This window comes from Macaca mulatta, chromosome 6 (genome assembly GCF_049350105.2).
Source record: "Macaca mulatta isolate MMU2019108-1 chromosome 6, T2T-MMU8v2.0, whole genome shotgun sequence".
Taxonomy (NCBI): Eukaryota; Metazoa; Chordata; class Mammalia; order Primates; family Cercopithecidae; genus Macaca; species Macaca mulatta.
Genome location: NC_133411.1, coordinates 75,286,684 through 75,312,663, shown reverse-complemented (window position 1 = coordinate 75,312,663; position 25,980 = coordinate 75,286,684). Strand labels below are relative to the sequence as shown.

Below are 25,980 nucleotides of genomic sequence, written 5' to 3'. Positions count from 1 at the left end.
GACTTGCCCAAGGTCACTCAGTTGGTAAGCAAGGATCTGTGGTCTAGCACTAGACCCTTCCCAGTCCTCAGCTCTTCCCATTGCACACTGATGGATGTCTTATTTGAAGCAAAGTGGTCTGTCATTGGTCTGGGTTTGCTTAAGACTGTGTCTTGCTGATAGCATCTTCAGAGATGATTTTGTTGATGAAGATGGCATTTTAAGGGTGACCAGGGAAAGCCCAAATATGCGTAGCAGGCCTAGCAGAGTGCCAAGTACATATTTCCTCCAATCCCCTCTGCTTTTTAGCATCTTCTCTGAAATCTCCAGATGAACAACATTCTTCACCTCATCTACTCTTCAGCTCCTTCAGGAGGCAAAGTCCTTTCTTAAACCATGAAGAGTGGTAGCACAATCTCTGCAGTGAGATTTTCTGGATCTGAAGCCCTAATCCACCACTCTCTAATTGTGTGACTTGGAGAGATCATTTAATTTCTCTTAAGCATCAGTTTCTATATCTATAAAATGAGGGAAACAATAACATCTCTTTTATAGAACATGTGGAAACAGTCAAGGATAGGAAAATGCAGCAACAACAACAACAAAAAATTAAACCTGACCCAGTATATGACACACAGTAAGGGCTCAATAAGTGGCAGATACTATAGTCATTTGCTTCATCATAGTAATACAGTAGAGGTGGTGGTGGTGGTAGTAATAGTAGTAGTAGTAGTAGTAGTAGTAGTAGTAGTAGTAGTAGTCAAGTCATTGTGAACTCTGATACTAAGAACTGGGCTCTTGGAAATGGAGTGGGAGAACAGCAACACCAAATATATCCTGCATACCAGAGGGCTGAAGAACAGACAGAACAGGTAACTAAATGCAGCCTATTGAGGAATGTTTGAACTTTGGCTTTCTTTAATCATTGCCACATCTTGCTCCATAATAAGAGTAATTGCAATCCTGCTTCAAAGATATTTCTAAGAATAGTGCCAAGGCTGGCATCCCTAACTCTGCCCTCCTTTAGCCAGGCTGCTCTATCTATGGCAGTGTCCCCTACTTCCCCAGACCAGGTTAGGAGGGAACAAGAGAGGAGTTCACCCCAACTGCTTCAACAAGTCTGAACCGCCAGGTCAAGAGATGAAGTAATCTTCCTCCTATATGAAGACCAGAGGTGGGAATGGACGAGGTGGCCAAGGCAGCAGCTGAGGCTCAAGGAACAGATAGTACTCTCAAGCCTGCTCCCTCCTGCTCCAGTTCCCAGCTCAGCAGGTGCCACTGAAGGGCTCATTTCTTCAACCTGCCCCCACAGAGTGCTCTGCCTTTCCATGTTCTCTGACACCTCTTCTATTCACTCACCTAGGACAACTGAGAAAGTGGCCTCCTTGGTGAGTAGAGCTTCCACAGCCTCTCTCGGGGAAAAGGACCAGAAGCTGTTGGAGTTGGCCAAATACTTGAAGTTGGCATAAAGTCAATTGGAACCATCACAACGAAAGTCTGTGTGATCAGCCCAAAAGGACTGCACAACTGATTCATGTTCAGTGCCAGGAAATGCAATGGGCCATTCTGGGGCTGGGTCCTCAGTTATTTTTGGCAAAGATGGGTGGTATGCAAAAGGGACTTCCTTTTTTTTTTCAGCACAGAGCCACAGAATGCTGAGCAGTCAACAGCATTTCTTGTTCCAAGATCACCCTTCTGAGTACCTCTTTGGCTGCCAAATTGCCAGGGCCTTCATAGTTTGATTCCATTTCTCAGCTCCAAGCGTTGGGTAAACCCACCAAGCTGGGATTGCACCAGTCCTGTGATGGCGTTTGACGTCAGCTGCTTCTTTTGGGTGGTGCTGTTTTCTGCCGGCTGTAAAGTCATCACCTCCTTGGATCAGATGTGCATTGAGGTGAGTCCAAACTGTTTGTCTTCATGCAGATTAAACTGAAAATTTTGAGATTTAGCATGCAGTTCAATCTGAACCTTGGCATCCCAATATCCAGGGTCTTTAAAAAGGAAATGAGGTATATATATAATTTTTTCATTATTGTGAGAAAGGTGCCAAAGAACTCAGCCAGGGGATCATCTGGTGGCATCTTAATAGGAAGCAATGAGAATTTTTCTCCTCTTCAAACAATTCCACCCAAATAATCCCAAGTGAGTCATAAGATATTAATAGGGTCTCTGTGCACAAAGCAGACCCTAAACCTGCCTCAGCCTTGGGGAGTTGTTGGTTTAACATCCCCACGCTCACATGGCCACTATCCCAATGAGTCCTTTGGTCTCCTGGCTCTCAGGGTGAGAATTAGTAAAGACAGGCCTGTGCCAGGTTTTTGAGCATTGAAAAGATCACTCTGAATGAGTCTGGCTTTCTCCTCGACTTGGACAGCCCTCCATCTGTTTTACTAACCCACAGGAGGAAAATCTGAGAATAGAGCCAAATTGCACCTTCTGTTTTGGACCGCAGCAATATTTATCAACCTGTGGGAAGTTCTTGGAGGGGGTGGTGAGAGAGAAAGGAGAAGGACCTCCGTCTCTTGCCATCCTCTGAAATTCTTCAAACTTCCTCCTGCTTTCTCTGACCCCACAAGTGTCCAATACCACATGGTCTGTCAGACAAGGGCTACATACAGGAGGGACTGTGAGTCTTGGTGGCTTGGTGAGCTGCTGGTCTGGGTTGAGGTTAAAGAAGAGTAAGAGCCATGGTCGGGCGTGGTGGCTCAGCCCTGTAATCCCAGCACTTTGGGAGTCCGAGTGGGGTGGATCACGAGGTCAAGAGATCAAGACCATCCTGGCTAACACGGTGAAACTCCGTCTCTACTAAAAACACAAAAAATAAGCCGGGCGTGGTGGCGGGCGCCTGTGGCTCGCAGTGAGCTGAGATCGCGCCACAGCACTCCAGCTTGGGCGACAGAGCGAGACTCTGTCTAAAAAAATAGAAGAAGAAGAAGAACAAGAGAGCCAGGAGTAGCCAGATGTGGAGGTGCCCTGGGGAAGGACTAGAAGGAGGTCAGAGGATCAGAAGAGCAGAGCAAAGCCAGCGCTGGGGTAAGGCTCAGAGCTGGGTGAGCAGAGCCTTGTTAGTCTGGCATTAGGATGGAATTAGCAGCAGGCCAAGAGGAGGCATCATGCCCACGAGAAACGAAGGCTGGGAAGGTGCATGTTGGTTAGATTGGGCTGTCATAACAAATGCCACAGACTGGGCAGGGTGTGGTGGCTCACGCCTATAATCCCAGCACTCTGGGAGGCCAAGGTTGGTGGATGCCTTGAAACTGGGAGTTCAAGACCAGCCTGGGCAACATGGCAAAACCCCACTGTACCAAAAATACAAATATTAGCTGGGCGTAGTGGCAGATGCCTGTAATCCCAACTACTTGGGAGGCTGAGGCAGGAGAATCACTCAAACCCGGGAGGCAGAGGTTGCAGTGAGCCGTGATTGTGCCACTGCACTCCAGCCTGAGTCACAGAGCAAGACTCTGTCTCAAAACAAACAAATACACCAAAAAACAAAAACAAACCAAAAAACCCGAATACCATAGACTGAGTGACTTAAACAGGAGAAATTGATTATCTCACAGTTCTGGAGGCTGGAATTTCAAGATCAAGGTGTTGGCAGAGTTTGCTTCTTCTGCACCCTTGCTCCCTGGGATGCAGATGGCCATCTCCTCTCTTTGTCCTCTCATGGCCTTTCCTGTGTGCATGAGTGTCCCTGGTATCTTTTTGTTTGTCCAAATTTCCTCATCTTTTAAGGTCTCCAGTCAGATTGGATCAGGGCCCACCTACATGACCTCAGCTTCCCTTAATGACCTCTTTAAAGGCCATGTCTCTAAATACAGTCACATTCTGAGGTCCTGGAGGTTAGGATTTCAACATGAATTTGGTGGTGGGGGAGAGAAAATTCAGCTCATAACAGATGGGGAAGAGTAAGACGTTTCTATCAGCCCCAGAAGGCTGTGCCCTCATCTTTCAGGTTGGAAGGTCTGTAATTGCCGATGAGTTCTTCCTGCCCACTACACAGACAAAATCAATCCACTGAGACTATGGCACTGAAGTAAAGAAAGTTTAATTGATGCGAGACTGGCCATGCCAGGTGGGAGACAGAGCTATTACTCAAATCAATCACTCCAAAGTTTTGGAGATTAGGAGTTTCAAGGATAGTTTGGTGGGCAGGGCACACGGGAATGGCAAATGTTGACTGGTTGGGGAAGAAGTCATAAGGTTTTGGAAAACGGTCCTCAGTTCTGAGTCCACCTCTGGGTGAGGCCACAGGATGGGTTGGGTCAGAAGTCTGGGTGGGGTTAGTCTGAAAGATATCTCAAAAAAAGTCTTAGATTCTATAATAGTGATGTTATCTATAGGAGTAATTGGGGAAGTCACAAATCTCGTGATGTTTGGCCACACGACTCCTGCACAGTAAGGAGTAACTATGCCAACACCTTAGGCAAATTCAAGCCCCTCTAAAAATCCTAACCTTTCTTTAGCTTTAAAAATGTGCTTTTGGTTTAGGAAGGGTTATTATCATCCTTGCTTTAAGGTTAAACTATAAACTAAATTTGTCCCAAATTCAGCTTGGTCTATACCCAGGAATGACCAAGGAGAAATTGGAGGTTAGAAGAAAGATGGAGTCACCTATGTCATATTTCTCTTGCTGTCATAATTTTGCAAAGGTGGTTTCAGGTCAATGTCATAGAGACCCTTGGGAGGCATGACAAGTGGGTAGGAATGAGGACACCATCCCCTCAGTGATCAGGAACACAGGTTATCACTTCCAGGCAACAGCCTCCGATAGGATAACATCACCATTTATTTTCAGCTCATTGGGAAGCAGGCTCTTTTAAATGCCCCACTCTTATATACCTATACGTTTAACTCTGAAATCCTTGCATCAGGGGGAGGCCCCCGAGTCCTTTGGCTGCCTGTTCTGGGGCCTTCAGTGCTATTCATGTCTCAGGAGTGGTGCTCAGGGTTCTAGGGCCTGCAAGCCTAGCCCTGTGTGGCAGCGAAGGCTTTCCTTTTTGGATAAGCCAGATGAAACTGAAACCTTCCAATACAACAACCTTCCTGCAGCCCTCCCTCTGAAAGAAGTCTGATTTTAAACGACCTTGTGAACTATTCAGTTAGGATCAGATCTGTATTTTCTTTTGTTTCATCTATCATGTGTGAGTTCTCAAGAACAAGACTCTAAGGCTGTTTAGGAAGCTCTTGCTACTGTGTGGATACCAAGGAGGGAGCTGGGGGATGCAAAGACACATGGAACTTATTCCTGAGAGTCCGGAACTTTCCAGGCTGCTGGCAAGGGATAAAAGGAGGGCTGGCTAAAAGAATAAACTCTTGCCTTTGACTTAAGGGTTTGGCCCTTTTTCAAACGTAAATTACCCCGAACTTTACTCACCCTTCCCAGCTGCTTTTGTTTCCTCTTTTCTTCTTCCCCCTTCAGGTCATGCATTGTTAACCACACAGCGTCTGCATGTTCTTGTGACCACCATTACCCTATTAAGCCTGTGAACAAAAGTTCTCTGAAGAGGAATCTGAGGAACGAGACTGTATTCCAATGAACAGTTCGAAAACTGGAGAGACACGGCCTTTGACACGTAGCTTTTGTATGGTGCATTCCAGAGAACAAATGAGGAACTTGGCTTCCATAGAGAGAAACTTGCCACTCAGGTTCCCAGTCAGATTCATTTATGCAGCGGAAGGATTCAAATTTGCTTAGTTCTGATCTGTTGGTGCAGCTCGGTCCTGACTGGTTGATAAAGCTGAGCCCTGATTAGTTGGTTCAGATGAGATCTGAATGTTCCAAAATTAAACAGAGATGGAAATTTTCAGAAATTCAGAGTACATGTGTGACCTCTAGGCAGCAAGTGGCTTCTTGGCTCTATTTAAAATTTAGGCCCAGTTCGCCACTTGGGATCTGATATAGTTTGGATCTGTGTCCCTGCCCAGATCTCATGTTGAACTGTAATCCCCAGTGGTGGAGGTAGGGCCTGGTGGGAGGCGTGTGGGGGCAGCTCCGTCACAGCTTGGTGCTTTCTTGGTGGTAATGAGTTCTCCTGAGATATGGTCATTGAAAAGAGTGACACCTCCCCTGTCATTCTCTTTCTCCTGCTTTCACCATGCAGCGTGCCTGCTCTGCCTCCGCCTTCTGCTCTGATTGTGTCTCAAATCCTCCCCAGAAGCCAAGCAGATACCAGCACCGTGCTTCCTGTAGAGCCTGCAGAACAGTGAGCCAATTTAGACCTGTTTTCTTTATAAATTACGCAGTACCAGGTATTTTTTTCTTCCTGTCTTTTTTTAATTTTTATTTTTTCATTTTTTATTTTTTTTATTTTTTTAGACGGAGTCTTACTCTGTCGCCCAGGCTGGAGTGCAGTGGCCCGATCTCGGCTCACTGCAAGCTCCGCCTCCCGGGTTCATGCCATTCTCCTGCCTCAGCCTCTCGAGCAGCTGGAACTGCAGGCACCCACCACCACGCTGGGCTAATTTTTTGTAGTTTTAGTAGAGACGGGGTTTCACTGTGTCAGCCAGGGTGGTCTCGATTTCCTGACCTCGTGATCTGCCTGCCTTGGCCTCCCAAAGTGCTGGGATTACAGGCGTGAGCCACAGCGCCCAGCCAATGCTGGGTATTTCTTTATAACAATGCAAGAAAGGCCTAACAAAGGGTTCAGTTGGAAGGATTGGCTGGCTCTTTCAGTTCACACTTGTTTATAAGCCCTAGCCTAAAACTAGTTTTTGTCTGGCTTTGTTTTGAGCTTAATAAACTTTTTGTTGAAGTAAAACATACATATAGAAAAGTTCACAAGTCATAGGTGTGCAGTTAAACGAGTTTTCACCACGTGAGCACATCCATGTAACTAGCACACAGATCAAGATGTAGAACATTCTCAGCACCTCAGAAGCCCTCCTCATTTCATGCCTGCTCCCTGGCACTAACCCCTGAAACCATCCAGTATTCTAGTTTACATCACCAGGAACTGGTTTTGCCTGGTCTTAAACTTTATGTGCATGGGACCATACAGTGTGTACTCTTTTGTGTCTGCCTTTTTTTTGCTCAACATTAAATTTGTGAGACTTATTGGTGTGTGCAGCAATCATTTGTTCATTTTTATTGCTTAATGTTACTCTGTTGTATTAGTGAGCCACCATTTATTTATCCATTCTGCTGTTAATGGACATTTGCATTGATTCCAATTTTTTGGCTATTATGAATGATGCTGCTTTGGACATTCTTGTCTATGTCTTTAGTAAACAGATGTACAAATGTTTATTAGGTGTATACCTAGGAGTGGATGTATTTGATCATGGGTAAACATTATGTTCAAACTTTAATAGATATTGCCAGTTTTGCAAAGTGTTACTATCAGTTTATACTCTGTGGCAATGTGCATAAGTTCTAACTGCTCCACAGCCTCACTAACATTTTGTATTGTTTGTTTTTAAAATGTTAGCAATGCTGATGGGTGGGTATTGGTACTTCACTAGGAGTTAATTTTTATTTTCCTGGTGAAAAATTAAATTGTTCAATTAATCAGTCATTTGCATATTCTTTTTTATGTGTGTGAAATGCCTGTTGAAGTGTTTTGCCCATTTTCACATGGGTTGCCTTTTTTTTATTCATTTGTAGGAGTTCTTTATGTAATGTAGATATAAGTCCTCCATCAGATTGCAAATACCTTCTCCCACTCTGTGGCTTGCCTTTCCACTCTCCTAATGGTATCATTTGCTGAACCAAAGCTTTTTTTTTTTTTTTTTTTGAGATGGAGTCTCACTCTGTCGCCCAGGCTGGAGTGCAATGGCGCGATCTCAGCTCACTGCAAGCTCCGCCTCCCAGGGTCACACCATTGTCCTGCCTCAGCCTCCCGAGTAGCTGGGACTTCAGGCACCCTCCACCATGCCTGGCTAATTTTTTGTATTTTTAGTAGAGATGGGGTTTCACTATGTTAGCCAGGATGATCTCAATCTCCTGACCTCCTGATCCGCCTGCCTCGACCTCCCAAAGAGCTGGGATTACAGGTATGAGCCACTGCACCCAGCCCCAAAGTTCTTATTTTTAATATACCTCGACTTATTATTTTTCCTGTATTTTCAGTACATTTCTGTCCTGTTTAAGAAATCTTTGCCTACCTTAAGACTGTGATATTATCCCATGTTTCTTCTAGAAGCTTTATTGTTTTGTATTTATTTTCTATTTCTAGGTTTCACATTTAGATCTATCAAAATTGTTTTTGTTTTTTGCATACAAGTAGGAGTCAAGATTAATTTTTTAAAAAAACTTTTTGTTTGGAAAAATATCCAAACCTACCTACAAGTTCTAAGACTATTACAATGAACACCTATAGTCTACATAGATTATTCCATTGTCAAATGCTACATGTTTTCTCTCTCTGTCTCTCTCTGTGAATGTTTGTGTCCCTGTATATGTGTGACTTAAACAAAAATATTAGGACCCATATCAAGTCTTTGGAAGCTGATAACTATGCAAAGAGCAGCTAGAATTCAGTGTTCTGTGATTTGGATTGTGGTATCATTTTAGATGCACTCTTGAAATATTTACTTGAGAATGCGGGCATGCCTCCCCTTTTCAAGTGAGCTCAGCTTGGCCATCCTTTTCCCTCAAAACTGTGATAGACGTGAGCCCTTCAGTCCCTAGGTGTGGGATGGGGACTGTTTTGCAGAGCTCTTTTTTGAAAGGAACTCCAAGTTCATAGACACAAGGGGTTCCCAATAGCTTTCGATAGTGATGTGAGGTTGTGATGATCCAGTTAAACACTAACTCTTCTTGTTTAGTGCTGGCACACATTATCACATTAATCCTCACAGTAAACTTGCAAGGTGAAGTTCCTAACCTCAATCTACAGTTGAGGAAAAGGGAGGCTCAGATAACACAGCTTGGTGGTTGAGAGCTAGGATTTGAACCCAAGCAGTCTGACTTTACAAACAGGAAATAAAGTGCATGCAACTGGAATGCCCTTTGCCTGGAGGAATGAGATTGACAACGAAGTTATAGGGATGTGCTCTCTAGGGAGTGTTTGTTTTGTTTTCAGAAGGTAATTGTTGCTCTGGGATTTGACTCAGTCAATTGCTCTGTCTTGGATGGAGGCATGATTAATGAGGAAGGGTTAGAGGTCAATGTCCCAGACTTCTCATGCATGGGGGGCTGGCTGCTGTGTGTGTCAAGTGCAGATGAGAAATTCGAAAAGGTGAGAATAAACACTTGAGTGAAATTCAAAGAGTTCCAAATTAGAAAATGTTTCAACACTTGCAAGGAAAGAAAATACAGCGGGATGAGACGGAGTTAGATATACAGCAGAAGGGAGGAAAATAAGAGCCTGATTGAAAAAATGCAAATGAATACCTAGCGGGAAAAGGGATTGCAAATACAGATGTAGCTCTGGGAGCACAGCTCTGAGACAGAGCTCGAGACAAAGCAGATGACACAGGTCCCAGTGCACAGTGGGTCCCAAGCGAATGCCCCTTGACTTAGAATAGTGATGGACATGAGGCAATTGTCATGAATACCACGTGGTCTCGCCAGAGCTCTGCTCACTGTGTGAATTCACATCAAGAAGTCCCGTCTGCAGTGGAGCCAGCAGAAGCAGAGAGGTGAGAAAGGGACTTTGGAAATTGACCACATTTCTAGACTTCTCTAGGAAGAAAAGGCTGGATTTATAGGAAATGGTCATGTGGAGATCAGAGAAACTGCAATGGTAGTGGGTGTCTGCCCAGAAAAAGTAACAGAAGCACATGGTCCTGGCGGTGGCCATGCTGTCTGCTGGGGCCCAGTGTTCCTTCTCTGCATCTTGTCCTTTGACTCTCTGTTGCATTACCATTCTACTGTTCTGGGACCCTGGCTATCAGAACTCATGCTCAAAAAGTTTCATTTGAACATTGATAGGGAGAATGACACACCCTTACTAATGCAATATTTCTACCAAAAATGTACAACCAGGGTCAAATCATGAGGAACATACAAACCTATAACTGGGACATTCTGTAAAATATGAGCCTGCATTCTTCAAAAGGCATTCATGTCATGAAAGACAAAGGCTGAGGAACTGTCTCAGATTAAAGGAGTCTAAGGAGATACAACAACTAAATGCAATGTGTGATCCTGGATTGGAAAAACAAAAATTACTGTAAAGAATAATAATGGGACAATTGTCAAAATTTGGATATAGACAATACGTTGGATAATAACATTGTATCAATGTTAAATATCCTGAATTTCATAATGGCACTGTAGTCATATAATATCCTTGATTTTAGGATATATAAACCTTGGTGTTTAGGGTTTAAGGGTCATGATAACAGTAGTGTACTCTCAATCAAAAAGAATGTGAATAATAGTGTGTGTGTGTGTATGCATGTGTGTGTACTTTCTGTCTTACAATAGTCTGAAAACAATCTAATGCTTCCTAGATAATTCCAGAGCATGTGTTGCTTTGGTGCCTCTATCATCGTGGCCATTTGGATGATACAATTGTGATTATAAAAGCTATAAGGGAAGGGCTACGTGTATGCTGAGCCCTAGACATTCTCTAAAATGTGTTTGGTTTCTAAATTCTCGTATCAGTTGTATTTCTTGTCACTTGCCTCTTTCTCCTAAAAATCAAAGGCACAGGATCTATTGCCATTTCCACCTAATCAGAGATGATTCAATATTATGGCACAGGCTCATGGTGGCCTTCTTGATCCTCTTGGTAGCGTCATCCACTCATTATCAGTTTTTCACTGGATTGAAACCAAGCTGCTTCATTTACCTGCTTTCTATTTTCAAGGAGCTCACTCAGGCCACTGGTTTAGTAGAACTCCTCCTGGATTCTCAATCTTCTGCATCACATTAGTGCAGTAAAGTGCTTAGTAAAGCACACAAAAGGCTGAGGCACAGAATAATTTAGGTATCATGGGCACTTACATATTCAGGAGAAGGAGGGAAATGACAGCATTGAGCCTTTTGCTGTAGGGCCAGAATAGAGTGAGACAAACTGAGGAAGTCCCTTTTCTCCAACCGTATGTGACATGAGTTATGCCAAAGGAGACCAGAAAAGGAAAATGTCTCCTCTAAGCTGATCAGCACCTTTGCAACTATTGGGGCAGCAGCTGCACATGCATATTCTCTCTGGGTCGTCCATATTCATGGGCACCGAGGATAGGTCTGGCAACACGTGGTTTTTTTCCCCACCAGTCAGCTAAATCTAAGTTTTAAATGCAAAGTGTGCATTTCAAGGACATTATGTGGATTTGTGGCAGTGCCTGGAGGACTTTCGGTCTATAAAACGAAGAATAAATTACAAGGACATATAAATAAAGCATTTTCATCAGTGACAGTCATAATGTTGTCACAATATCGAAGACAACTGGTGACTTTCTGTGATGAGCATGTTCTGTGGCTACAAAAAAGTGCATCACTAAACAGAAATTGGAATGAAAGAAAATGAGGTTATAATGGTGACATCTCAAGAGCCTCCTGCTTCAGAGCAAAGCAGGATGTGTGCAGTTCTGTTTCCCACTAAGCAGATCTGTTTGTAACTCAGCATGAGAAAAGCCACTGATCTGGAGTCCGTACCAGAGTAGATCTTTTCCAGGCCAGGGAAGTCTCAGTGGGGCTTCTAGTGAGCCACTATGTGTCAGGGAAAGGCAGGGGCTGGAAGGTTGGATTAACTCACCTGGAGCCTGAGATGATCTGAGAGCTGGCCCAAGGTCCTGGGATGTCCTTGTTCTTGTGCCCCCAAGGTCACTGTCTTAGTCGGTTTCCTGCTGCTATCACAGAATGCCACAGCCTGGGTAATTTGTATAGAAAAGTAATTTATTTCTCATAGCTGGGAGCTGGGAAGCCCAAGATCCTGGCTCTGGTATCTGGTGAGGGCCTTCTTGCTGCATGATTCCATGGAGGAAGGTGAAAGCAAGCATGTGGACAGAGCAAATGGAGGCCTAACTTACCCCCCCACCTCCTTTTTTTTTGAGACGAAGTCTTACTTTGCGGCCAGGCTGGAGTGCAGTGGCGCGATCTTGGCTCACTGCAACCTCCAACTCCCTGGTTCAAGTGATTTTCCTGCCTCAGCCTCCTGAGTAACTGGGATTACAGGCATGCGCCACCATGCCCAGCTAATTTTTGTGTTTTTGGTAGAGACGGGTTTCAGCATGTTGGCCAGGATGGTCTCGAACTCCTGACCTTGTGATCTGCCCGCCTTGGCCTCCCAATAACTTACTCCCTTTATCAGGAGTCCAGTCCCGTGATAACTAACCCACTCTGCAATAATAGCATTAATTCATTCATGAGTGTGGAAACTTCATGATCCAATCACCTCCCAAAGGCCTCACCTCTTAGTATTACAATGGCAATTGAGTTTTTGACACATGAACTTTGAAGGACATATTCAAAGCATAACAGGAACTTTCCCTAGAGATCATTTATATCTTTCCAAGGATACTCCACAGGCAAAATATACTCCATCAGACTTTCATACCTGCCCTGTCAGACCTTTCTATTTGCCCTACTACCCTTCGTCTTAAAGCATTAGCCAGATAAATAATGACCCCACAGTTCTACAGGCTTCTAAACAACCACTTCCCATTTTTTACCTACTTAGTTCAACACATAACTTGTGTTAGAACATGATTGGCAGGCTTCAGAATCCATGACTACCCTGGGGCACAGGATGAGGAACAACCTCATGTGTAGGAACTTATGTATAGGGTCGTGCCCAAAAGCCTACCGTCTGGTATCAGCAGCCTACAAATCCAGAGATCTAAAATTAATTCATATTTCAAGATTGCAAGGCCTCAGGTCTATGCCACCCTGCTAGTATTTTTAAGCATTGAGTTAAGAAAACATGTTAAGCATATACAAAAATAGTAACAAAGAACCTAAAAATGCAACAATCATAAGCATTTGGCCTACTCACTTCATCTCTACATTCCTCTCATCCTTTTTTGCCAGAGTATTGTAAAGCCAATTCCAACATCATGCCGTTTTACTCCTAAATATTTAAATATGCATCTCAAAAGACTAAGAACATTTATTTTACATAACCACAAGTCCACTGTCATTAACAAAATCCAGAATTCCTTAATATCATTGAATTCTGTCCTCATTCAAAGTTCCCTAACAGTCTATAAAATGCCTTTTTGAACTGCTTTATTTGGATCAGGTTCTAAATGAGGGCTACTCTATTATTTGATGGTTATGTCTCTTAAGTAAATTTTATATCTCTGTGTCTTTTAACAAGCACTATCTCCTCTCTCATTCTCTCTCTCTCTCTCTCTCTCTCTCACACACACACACACAGAGAGAGAGAGAGAGAGAGAGAGAGAAAACAAAGTCAGTTGTTCTATAGAATGTCCCACTTAAACCCAACATATCACTTTGAGATGTGAAGTTAAACCTAAAATCTTAATGAGTTTCAAGTTTAATTTTTTTCTTGGCAAGAATACTTCATAGACAATGCTGCGTACCTCACATTGTCTCACATCCGAAAGTATGTAATGTTTGATTGTCTCATTTTGGTGATACTTATCTAAGGTTGATTTGTTTGTTTCAAACTGAAATTAAACATTTCCATTCAACCAAAATCAAAACTGTAAAACAAAGTGCATTCAGAGAAGTCTCACATCTATCCCTGCTCTTCTGTCTGGTCTCTTCCCTCTTCTTAAAGGCAATCAGTCGTTGGGTTTTTTTGCATGGTTTGTTTTAACAAATATAAGAAAATTCACACATACCTTTCTTACACAAAAGGCATACTCTGTACATTATACTACATACTGTATACTATATACACTATATATATTGTTCTGCAGTTTGCTTTTTTCACCTTGAAATATATCCTGGGTATCACTCCATATCAATATATGGAGTTTTTTTTTTTTTTTCAGTTTTAAAGGATTCCATTTTGTGAATGTACCATGTTTTGTTCAAGTAGTCCTATATTGATGAACAGTCTGGTTATTGTCAATCTTGCTATTACAAAACAATTACTACAGTTAATAATGTGCATTCATCATCTTGTTTTTGGCAAGTGTATATTTGGTAAAGATTACTAGAAGTACGATTGCTGCTCGGAAGGTAAAACATATATAATTTTGCTAGATAGTCAATCAAATTATTAAGTCGAATATTAATTTACTTTGTTTCTCCAATCAGAAAGAAGCCAACAAAACATATAACTGTGAAAATTTAGGTCTCAGTGAAATCCCTGACACTCTACCAAACACAACAGAATTTTTGGAATTCAGCTTTAATTTTTTGCCTACAATTCACAATGGAACCTTCAGCAGACTCATGAATCTTACCTTTTTGGATTTAACTAGGTATGTATCTGAGTTGTATGTGTGCTTTTGATATTTTACCTAAGTTAAAGTACACTATGTGCTCAATTTATTTGCAGGACCTTTTTTGGAGGCCCAGGGACAATCTGCTTATACTACATGTTTATACCTCCCTATGAAATACTTCTGTGTGGGTGAAATGTAATTTAAATAAACATCAACCAATGGAGAGGAAAGTGGATTGCTCTCAAACTAGTTGCAACAACAGTACTGTTTGAGCAGTTCTAAAGAATACTGATAGCAAAAATGAAAATAATCTTATATTAAATCAGATGCCAAACTATGCTGAATTTTGGCATAGTTTATTTTTGGGTAATGACATTTAAGAAAAATTTCTAGGAGAAAAGCACACCATCTACTTCCCCCCTGCCCCAAGAAATTGGAAAATGAGTTCCATTATTTTGTTATAGTGGTGGAATTGGGATTCCACATGCTGAGCCAGTGTTTGAGAACCAGTAGACAGAAGTATTACAAGAAAATAAGGGAAGAAAATGAAAGGACTGTACTGTGTGTGTGTGTGTGTGTGTGTGTGTGTGTGTGTAAGAGAGAGGGGACAGGCTCTGTGTGGACCTTCAGTCTGCACCCCTTGTGGCAGTTCTGCTTCTTCTATTTTGTCCTTCAACTTCAGCTTCTGTGGACAGAATGTCCACATCCATAGTACCGCTTCATCTTTAAAACCAGCACTGTGAGGTTCCATGGTGCATATTATCATCCAACTTATGGTTAGAGGAGGAGACCATCTGTGTGTGTGTGTGTGTGTGTGTATGTGTGTGTAATCCAGTATTTTTAGGTGCAATACCAGGATGGTTTTCTCAGATGAAAATACAGAGGTTGAGAAAAGTTGTAACTTGCCCGGGATGACACAGATTTTTGTGTATATATATATATACGTATTTATAGTATATATTATCTATTATGCATTCTATATGACATATTTTGTATTACTTAAAACAGTAAATAATAGTTTGATTTTTGCCCACAATCAAATGATGTGTGGTTCATTAGAATACAGGCACAAACCTCTGAGGGTTCAATCTAAGGGGTGAGATACCCGGAAAAAAATCTAGATTGGAATGTTCAGAAGTGAGGCTACTCATTAATTCCTTCAATAGGCCATCTGTTGATACTGAAGAAAGTTCTTATGTTTGATTTTGAATGATACAAAAGATGACTTTGTTAATGTGTGTCACTGTATAGGTTTTTATTTTTCCTTTTTGCAAATGAATTATTGTTAAATACAGTTATCTTTTCAAGGTGCCAGATTAATTGGATACATGAAGACACTTTTCAAAGCCATCATCAATTGAACACACTTGTGTTAACTGGAAATCCCTTGATATTCATGGCAGAAACATCGCTTAATGGGCCCAAGTCACTGAAGCATCTTTTCTTAATCCAAACGGGAATATCCAATCTCGAGTTTATTCCAGTGCACAATCTGGAAAACTTGGAAAGCTTGTATCTTGGAAGCAACCATATTTCCTCCATTAAGTTCCCCAAAGACTTCCCAGCACGGAATCTGAAAGTACTGGATTTTCAGAATAATGCTATACACTACCTCTCTAGAGAAGACATGAGGTCTCTGGAGCAGGCCACCAACTTAAGCCTGAACTTCAATGGCAATGATGTTAAAGGTATTGAGCTTGGGGCTTTTGGTTCAATAGTCTTCCAAAGTTTGAACTTTGGAGGGACTCTAAATTTGTCTGTTATATTCAATGGTCTGCAGAACTCTACTACTCAGTCTCTCTGGCTGGGAACATTTGAGGACATTGATGACGAAGACATTAGTTCAGCCATGCTCAAGGGACTCTGTGAAATGTCTGTTGAGAGCCTCAACCTGCAGAAACACCACTTCTCTGACTTCTCATCCACCACATTTCAGTGCTTCACCCAAATCCAGGAATTGGATCTGACAGCAACTCACTTGGCAGGGTTACCCTCTGGGATTAAGGGTCTGAACTTGCTCAAGAAATTAGTTCTTAGTGTAAATCATTTTGACCAATTGTGTCAAATCAGTGCTGCCAATTTCCCCTCCCTTACACACCTCTACGTCAGAGGCAACGTGAAGAAACTTCACCTTGGTGTTGGCTGTTTGGAGAAACTAGGAAACCTTCAGACACTTGATTTAAGCCATAATGACATAGAGGCTTCTGACTGCTGCAATCTGCAACTCAGAAACCTGTCCCACTTGCAAACCTTAAACCTGAGCCACAATGAGCTTCTTGGTCTCCAGAGTCAGGCATTCAAAGAATGTCCTCGGCTAGAACTCCTGGATTTGGCGTTTACCCGCTTACACATTAATGCTCCACAAAGTCCCTTCCAAAACCTCCATTTCCTGCAGGTTCTGAATCTCACTTACTGCTTCCTTGATACCAGCAATCAGCATCTTCTAGCAGGCCTACCAGATCTCCGGCATCTCAACTTAAAAGGCAATCACTTTCAAGATGGGACTATCATGAAGACCAACCTACTTCAGACCGTGGGCAGCTTGGAGATTCTGATTTTATCCTCCTGTGGTCTCCTCTCTATAGACCAGCAAGCATTCCACGGCTTGGGAAAAATGAGCCATGTAGACTTAAGCCACAACAGCCTGACATGTGACAGCATTGCTTCTGTTAGTCATTTTAAGGGAATTTACCTCAATCTGGCCGCCAACAGCATTAACATCATCCAACCCCATCTCCTCCCCATCTTGTCCCAGCAGAGCACCATTAATTTCAGTCAAAATCCCCTGGACTGCACTTGCTCGAATATTCATTTCTTAACATGGTACAAAGAAAACCTGCACAAACTTGAAGGCTTGGAGGAGACCACGTGTGCAAACCCGCCGTCTCTAAGGGGAGTTAAGCTATCTGATGTCAAGCTGTCCTGTGGGATTACAGCCATAGGCGTTTTCTTTCTCACAGTATTTTTATTATTGTTCACCATTCTGCTCTTTTTTGCAGTTAAAAACCTTCTCAGGTGTAAATACCGACACATTTAGTGCTGAAGGTTTCCAGAGAAAGCAAATACATGTGCTTAGCAAAATTGCTGTAAGTGAAGGAACTGTCATCTGCTGGTGACCAGACCAGAATTTTCAGATTGGTCCTGGAGCTGGGCAGGGACTCACTGTGCTTTTCTGAGCTTCTTACTCCTGTGAGTTCCAGAGCTAAATAACCTTCTAGGCAAGTACACCGAACCGACTCAGGCCAGAGGGCCAGATGCTGCTGTGAGAGGCACAGAACCCTTTCTGCATGTGGAAGAGTGGGAGGAAGCAGCGGGAGGGGCTGGGCAAGGACTGCCAGCTCCAGAGTCACCCACAGGGAGGCCGTTCCCGTTCTACTCACCGACATCCCTCCCAGCACCCCACACCCCTCCCCTGAAAGGAGATCATCAGCCCCCACAATTTGGCAGAACTGAAGCCAGCCCGCTACCCACGCCAGCCACAGCATTGTGCTTGGGTCTGGGTTCTCAGTCATGTAGCCATTTGGGAAACTTAGTTGGGGACAAAGTCTCAATGCTTATTTTAAATGAAAAAAGAAAAGCATAATGAATTTAACAGAAAAGGCTGAGAAATGAAACTTGGTATCAAATAGACTCCATTAATCTTCTTAACCCTTAAGGTCTCTGTAATGCCCCTAGGGTGTGAATGGCTATAAAGAAAAGAACCCATCCCCAAGCTTTAGAATTTCTTCCATGTTTGTCTCACTCAGTTCAGAAACCAGGCAGGCTCTCTCTGCCTATCTGGTGTTCTGGCTCTTACGTTACAGATCCTAACTTGCAGGTGGGCTGTGATCCAAAATGCTCTTCTCATCTGGTTCTTAGAAGCCTCTTTCCCAGAAGATCTGTGAAATAAATAGTGGTTTGGTTCTCAGACTAGCCCTTAAAAGCCTATTTGTTTTGGAGAGCATTTGAAATAGCATATTGACATGAAAATGAGGAAGAAGACAGCCCTGCATGCTAGCTGTTGGGAACACAGTAAAGCTGGATGAGTGAGAAGTGGTTTCTGTTGAGGCTGGGGATGTCAGTAAAGGTCACATCAGCAATGGACAGCGGCCTGGACCACTGAATGCAGATAGACAAAGAGCAATGTCATGACTTAGACCTAAAGGGCCATACTCACGCAGGCCTCTATCTTCTGAAGTTGATTGCCAGACAAGCTGGGCGGGAGCTCCTGGACTCAAGTGGTGCGTTAACAAGGCCTGGATTCTGTTCCATAACCAGTTTTAGAGTAGAGATAGAGATGGTAACTTGTAGTTATAAAATTCTGATAGGCTAACAAAGTAAAAATGTATCAAACCAATCAGAATATATTAGCCCTTAAGTTGAGGGCATACTAGTGGGACGTCATAACAGAGTGGAAACTTGGGGGTCATCCTTTTTGTCTTTTCACCCCCAGGAAAAGCAGGAAAGGCAGGGAATAGCAGTGGGTGAACCTCTTCCCTGCTCAGGGATTTCAGGCCTTCACACTTGCTCTTTCCTTTGCCTGGAAGACGCTGCCATTGACCTCCAAATGGCTTGTTCCTTCATCTCCTTGAGATTTTAGTGCTAATATTTTCTCCTCTCAGGGAGTTCTTCTCTGACCTAGCTAATCCAAAGTAACCTCTATGCCTCACCTGGTTTTATTATCTTTATAATGCTTATCCGTGTTTGGAATTATCTTCTTCATTTGTTTTAATTAGTCTGTCCTGTCTTGTTTCTCCCAAATACAAGCTCTATGAGAGGGTCTTTGCCCAAGGATACCCTAGAACATGCCGGGGACATAGTAATGAGTCTCTCTCTCTCTCTCTCTCTCTCTCTCTCTCTCTCTATATATATATATATATATATATATATATCACTCTAACCTCCGCCTCCCAGGTTCCAGCGATTCTCCTGCCTTAGCCTCCCGAGTAGCTGGAATTACAGGCACCCACCACCACACCTGGCTAATTTTTGTATTTTTAGTAGAGATGGGGTTTCACCATGTTGGTCAGGCTAGTCTTAAACTCCTGACCTCAAGTGATCTGCCCGCCTTGGCCTCCCAAAGCGCTGGGATTACAGGTGTGAGCCATCGTGCCCAGCCAAGACTCAATATGTTTTTAATATGTGCTGATCCCTGAGCCTTTATTAGCTCCTAGTTCTGTCACCATGCCCATGCCGCTGACTTTTAGCTCCTGACCTCGCCACAGTTTCCTGGGCCTCCCACATGTTTTTCACTGGCATCTCAAAGGGAAGTTTTTACAAAATGGATTCCCAGGCCTCACCACCAGATTCTGAGATGCTGTTGGACTAAGGTTGGCTCTGGGTTCCCAGTCAAATGATTCCATGTAAAATGTGGAAGGTCCACACTCTAAGAATCCAGTCTTAGATAGCACCAACCCATTGAGTCCCTGCATATTCTGTCATAGGTAAGCCCTTTCTTGCCTTAGGGATTTAAGCTGCAGATGGGAAATACTAATTGCTGATTTACCAACCCATAGACATACTGTCCTCCATAATATTTAATATGTAACTTGGAAAAACGAAACCATTCTGTAGAAAATCTCTGATGTGAATTGCATCACACTAACAGTGAAGGGGCCCAAGCCTTAGCAAAGCATAATTGCCCATCCTGCTTTCCCTTCTCAGGCCCGCTCCCTTCCATGCGATGCAGCTTGCTGCTCCATGACTGATCTAAGGCTTTGTGACAGCTGCTCTGTTTTAAGCAACAGTAAATTCACCCCACAAAGTCAGAAAGGGAGCTTTTTGATGGCTGCTGTCAATTTTATTGCTTTATCCTGTTTACTAGGATAGAATCTGTAACACGGTGTGTTTATTGGTTTTATGTATTGCATGTTGTTGCTGCTCTGACAAGCTACTCCTATAAAAATGTGTTATTATTGCATGATGTAGCTCAGTGAGCTGACCCTGCATTTCAAAGGGTACTGAAGCAAATAGCATCGAAGTCCATAAAAGCTGACTGGCCTACATCATAAAGGTCTCTCTGTGTGAGCTGCAACTCCTACAATCCAGGAGAGAATTACACCTTTCCCTGTGCCAGCAGCCACTGCTTAGTACAGCACAGCCCTTGAACACAGGCATTATCTGTAAAATTCCAAGACAGAAAACTGTCATACCATTCTTATTTGTCCAACTCTCCAATCAGGGTTGTTTGCAATTTTGATGTTTATAAAAGTATGAAACAAATGGCTCTTGTATGTTTTCCTATATTAGTATAGTGTGCAAGATGGGTAGCTGACATTGGCCCTGAATGCTGAATAGAAGCTTGAATTATAGCAAGAGGGATGTGATTGTTTCTTAGCAAGTCATGACTGGGGGGTCCCAAGTGTTGGGCTGGAGCTGATTGCCTGACATGCTGAGTATGAAGGTGTAACATGGTGGGAGTTAGCTTGAAGGCTGTGGAGGAATGAATGAGCCCAGTGGGCTTTTCTAGTTTAACACCAGAATAATCGGGGGACTTCTTTACAAAACAGATTCCTGTGCTTCATCCCTAGATATTGGGATTCTGTTAGACTGGGATTGGTCTTGGACTCTTGGCCATGTAAAATCCTTCCCTTATCTTAATGTTATCAACCAATAGCACAAGTATATGTTAGGCCCCATGAGTCAAATGAGCTGGAGAATTGCTCCTTATCCCATAAGAGGAAATTTCTTAACAAAATGGGGAAAAAGCGCTAAGGAACCCTCAAATCCAAGGGTGAAACGTCCTGGTCCGGCAGCTTGTTAGTCCCTTCTGCCGTCACCACCATACTCTAAGACCCTGCTCCTAACGCCACCCTGCTCTCCCACCCACTCCCACCCATTCTACTTTATCCTAGCTATTGACAATTTGAAATCATTTGTTGAATACTGTGGAACTTGATAAAGGTAAGAATTAATCTACATATTCTGTTTAAAAGCTGTTATTGCTCATGAACTATTAAGCAGTGAAGTTCATTGAACACCATCCTCCAATCCTCCCCATCTTTTGTTAATGTTCTAGCACTTGGCTGGATCCTGCAAAGGTAAGCAGAGGACAAGTCGCCACCAGAACATCCATTCCATCTCCTCCTCCGCCCTCCAAGGTGATTAATGGGCTTTCTAAATAAATTGGGTCTCCCTTTTTCTCTTTCTCTCTTCCTTGGAGGGAACCTAAATGTGCAACAATAGATAAATGATTACGGATATTAGATGATCTGAGTAAATGAGGAGATACTCCATGCTCTTAGTTGGAACATCTTAACATTAAAAACATGTTCATTCTATTAGCAGCCAGAGAAATACAAGTTAAAATGAGATAAATGTTTATATCTATTGGACTGGCAAAGAGAAAGCCAGATGATAGTCTAGTTGGGGCTGTGGGGTTTTAGGAACTACATGCCCTGATTATGGGGATGTAGACTGGTACAGCCATTCTAGGACCATCTGGCAACAATTAATCAAATTAAATGTATTACCCACAAACTGCTCTGGGGTTTTTTCCCAAGAAAGCATCATATGTCCACAAAGATATTCATTGCAGCATTATTTGTGGAGGGGAAAGTTCACAGCAATTTGAGTGTTCTGCACTAAGAAGTAGGTGAGTAAAATGGGGAAGATGCTCAAGACAGGGAGCACTAGACAGTAGTTAGAAGCAGTGTATTAGATGTAGCCATAGCAATGTAGTTGAATCATAAACATATAGATTATGATATAGATTTTTTTTTTTTTTTTGAGACAGAGTCTCACTCTGTCATCAGGCTGGAGTTCAGTGGCACCATCTTGGCTCACTGCAACCTCTGCCTCCCAGGTTCAAGTGATTCTCCTGCCTCAGCCTCCCGAGTAGCTGGGACTATAGGCGTACACCACCATGCCCAGTTAATTTTTGTATTTTTAGTAGAGACAGGGTTTCACCATGTTGGCCAGGATGGTCTTGATCTCTTGACCTTGTAATACCCGCCTCAGCCTCCCAAAGTGTTGGGATTACAGCATGAGCCACCGCACCTGGCCAACAAAATAATATATTAACATGGCCATCCACATAACTTAAAAAAAGCATGCATAAAAACAATGATACATACATTTTTCAGGAACAAAAACAAAAAGATAAACCATTAACATAATTGCTTATGGGGTGGTGGTGGAGAATGGAAGGGACTGTTGGAATAATTAAATGAACCTTAGAATAGGCCAAAGTTGATGTGCCAGGAACAGAAGAGTAAGATGGCCTCCATGGTCTGTACCTGAGGCTCTCTAACACATTTATTGAAAGAAAGGAAAAACATTTATTGAAAGAAAGCCATACCACGGGAAAGAAAGTAGTATGGCTCAAACGTATAATGAAACATCATGCAGTCATTATATATATTGCAGAAGTTTGCTTATAAACATTGAAATATATTTGTTTTAATATTCAAGTGAAACTGGCCCAAGAGTTTCATAGACAGCTGCTTTTGGATAAACATAGATATGTACCCTTCTGCTGTTAAAGCTTGAAACTTCTGTTTTATCTGAGTTCCTTTCTCAGGAAATGACCTTCAGGACTCACAAAAAGTATCGAAGAACTGAAACCAGATTGCCACACCAGATGCCGCACCCCTCATTCACTATGACTGCTTCCTTGCCCCTCCCAAGTTCCTGTTTTCTTACACATTGTTACATTTTTTTTTTGCGTGCTATATAAACCATTGGTTTTAGTTGGTCAGGGAGATGGATTTGAGACTGAGCTTTCCTCTCCTCTGCTGCATCACCCAATTAATGGCTTCTTCCTTGGTGATACCTGTCATCTCAGTGGTTGGCTTTTTGTGCAGTGAGCAGCAGGACCTAGACCAAATCCCTGGTGTTTTGGTGACACAAGTGGAAGAGTAGAAGAGTGGGCTAAAGAGCATGCCCACTGTTATTTCATTATTCAGCAAAACAAAAAAATACCTATAAGTTAAAGAAACAGAGTGACTGGTAGGATTTCAGGGATTCAAATGCTTTCTTCTCATTTATATTTCCAACATGCCTTCAATGACCAGGTCTGGGCAATAAGGAGAAAAAGGAATTATTTTTTTAAGGAAGACTTTTGCTTTTAAAAAGATAAAAAACAAAGAGATCATCCATTGGTTGTGAGAATGTACAGGTACTGAAAAGGAGGCAATGTTTTTCTAAGCCTTTGTGTTTTCAAATGCAAATGGTAAAGCTGAAGCTTTGTGTGTTGCTCTTACCTCTTTCTGAGGGAACAGAGGGAGCCATAGCTGTTCTAAGGATCCCCATTTGAATGGGGCAGTAGGACATGCATTACAGGGAATGTCCACAGAACTGCCTCCAGCCCCAACAGAAGTAGATATGTCTCCAACTCAGGAAAATTATTTCAGTACAGCACTGCTTAACACAGCATACATATTCCAAAGATTCAGAACTTTTAGGCAAATGAGTTTTATTTAGACAGGTTAAGGCTGGAGGATATGGTGATGCCAGCCTGACATATGCAGACTTTGTAGCTGCAACATACTTGCTGCAGGCCTTGCAAACAACTTTTCATTCTTCCTTTCCCAGATGCTGACAGCCATCTCCTGGCAGTGCTTAATGAAATGGCAGATGACTATTCGTTAGAGGCTTTCAGCTTTACAAGAGCAATAGACATTTCATCAAGCTGTGTGGGGTGATAACTTGTAACCATATGCAACAGATCTTTTTCCCACGTCTGGACATACTAAACTGGCATTTCACAGAGTGTACAGAGAACTTCAGTCTTGAGACCCATCCCCCTTTTCAAATGCTTGCCTGCATACAAGTATTGGAATTGACAGCCCCACCATCAGCCAGTGATATTGTAAGAGATAGTGATCTTGTCTTTTGAAATGCTGGGTCTCAGAAATCAGTGAGATGTTGCTGAGTGTTTTCCTATAAGGAATAGCGCTAATGACTTCAGTTCAGGGTCTGAGGTGTCTCAACTGCCAGATAACTTGAACATGGGTCAGGGGGATTGGCTTTCAGCATCACGAAATGTAATCAAACCAAGGTTGGCAAAGCCTTGGTCATTTCCAAATTTTCTAGATATATGAGACATATAGGGGGTAGAGAAAGAAAGGAATAACACAAAATGATTGCTTTGAGGAATAAAAGCATCCTGGTAGGAGGGAAATGAAATTTAGAGAACTGCCCTACCATAGATTTTCTTAATGCCTGGCCTAGAATGAAGGAAGCAAATTTCTGTAGTTATTATAGCTACACTTTTTCATGTTACATTTGCGTTGTGAACCGAAAATGCTAGATGAGAAATTGTCTGATTAATTAGAACTGATAAAGAAGCCCTATTACAGAGAACTATTAGCTTCCTTCACTTACCGTTTCCCACCAATCATCAAATTCATAATTTAGCACCATATGATTTTTCTACATGCAAAGAGGAAATAAGATAGCTTAGATTATTCATAGAGGGGCCTGAACCTGAATTCAGTTACATGGCACCTGGTAATACTTAGAAAGGTTAAGAGCTTCGGAACCAGAAAAATTCAGATTCTAATCCAAGCTCTCTTTCCAGGGTGTATGTTAAGCAAACGGCGTATCCTGGCTGGGCCTGATTTCTCATCTATAAAACGGGAATGGCACCACCGGGTTTGAGAATTGTGTTGATGTTTAAGTTGGAGGGCAGATGAAAAGCATCTTGCTCAGTACTAAGCATATATATGTGTGTGTGTATACACACATGCTTAGTACTGAGTATGTATATATGTATATACACACACATACACACAGTAGGTGGACAATAAGTTTAGGTTGCTGCCTTCCTGATGGTTTCAATGGTTTCTGAGTTTTCTATGCCCAAAGGCTTAAAAACCACTAATAATCATCATAGTAGACTTTAGCTGGAGACAAATTTGAGCACAGATGGTAAATATACTCTTATATTACTATTTCCCATGCCTCCCTGAGAAGAATCACCTACCCCTCATGTCCACTGATTATAAACCCAGTTTCTCACGCCTTGCCCTAGAGATTTTTGAGTGAGTGGATCAGCGATGAGGTCTAGAAACTTGTATTTTTAACAAATATTCCAAGTAATTCTCATCTTCTAGAAAGTTTGGGGAGTAGTGATAACAATGCTTCTCAAATTTTGAAGGGCAAGCAAATTACTTGGCTATCATGGAAATGCAGAAAATCAGCAGGTCCAGGGGTGGGGAAGGCCAGGGGGTCAGGGGACTGAGATTCTGCATTCGTAACACACTCCCACATCACACCGATGTTGCTGGTCTGAGGACCACACTTTGAGTGGAAAGGGTCCTTAGGGCTCAACTGGAACGGCAGTTATATGGGAAATGTCTTCAAGCTCTGATCATGATGATTTCATGTTGTAGTAGAATGAGTCAAGTGTCATCCTCTAACTGGGAAATTCGTTTTTGCTTTTCAACCTGGAATGCACATTAGAACCACCTGTGGAAGTTATTTTATTATTTTTTAATTACAGATGCCTAGGCCCAGTCTTCAGAGATTCTAACTCCCTGGCGTAGCCAGGCAGGGCATTCATGTGGTCAACAGGCAGGCAGCATCTGAGTCATTTGAGAAGAGCTTGTTAGAATTTTCTACCCTACCATGGGCCTTCTGAGGCGGAATTCGCAAGATCCCCACATGAATCACGTGCATGTTAGAGCTGAGATGTGCTACCTCACCTGAAGTCTTCAAGCCAGCCCCTTTTCCTCTTGTAAATGCTTGGCAGTTCAGTGCTCAACAGCCAAGGGAAGCTGCCATTGCCCCCTGTGGGAGGGTTGGTACGATTTTTAGAAGTGATTT

General features: G+C 42.6%; 1 protein-coding gene and 1 long non-coding RNA gene across 8 annotated transcripts in view; one reads left to right on the top strand and one right to left on the bottom strand.

Moving 5' to 3' along the window:
* Window positions 1-1,490, bottom strand: part of LOC144341445 (uncharacterized) — a 199,287-nt gene extending 197,797 nt beyond the window's left edge. The window contains exon 1 of the long non-coding RNA XR_013418368.1: window positions 1,339-1,490. This is a non-coding gene — a long non-coding RNA (uncharacterized LOC144341445). The remainder of the gene's footprint in view (window positions 1-1,338) is intronic.
* Window positions 1,491-1,615: 125 nt separating this feature from the next.
* Window positions 1,616-18,139, top strand: CD180 (CD180 molecule). 7 transcript variants are annotated; one of them, XM_078004817.1, is made up of 4 exons: window positions 1,616-1,873; window positions 6,084-6,185; window positions 14,102-14,268; window positions 15,541-18,139. In XM_078004817.1, exons 1-4 carry the CDS (start codon window positions 1,784-1,786, stop codon window positions 17,267-17,269), a joined length of 2,088 nt encoding a protein of 695 aa, XP_077860943.1. In that variant the 5' UTR covers window positions 1,616-1,783; the 3' UTR covers window positions 17,270-18,139. The 7 variants fall into 7 exon arrangements, with proteins under 7 accessions (XP_077860943.1, XP_077860947.1, XP_077860944.1 ...); XM_078004821.1 differs by having other exon boundaries at window positions 6,084-6,231; XM_078004818.1 differs by having other exon boundaries at window positions 5,402-6,185.
* Window positions 18,140-25,980: the final 7,841 nt, after the last annotated feature.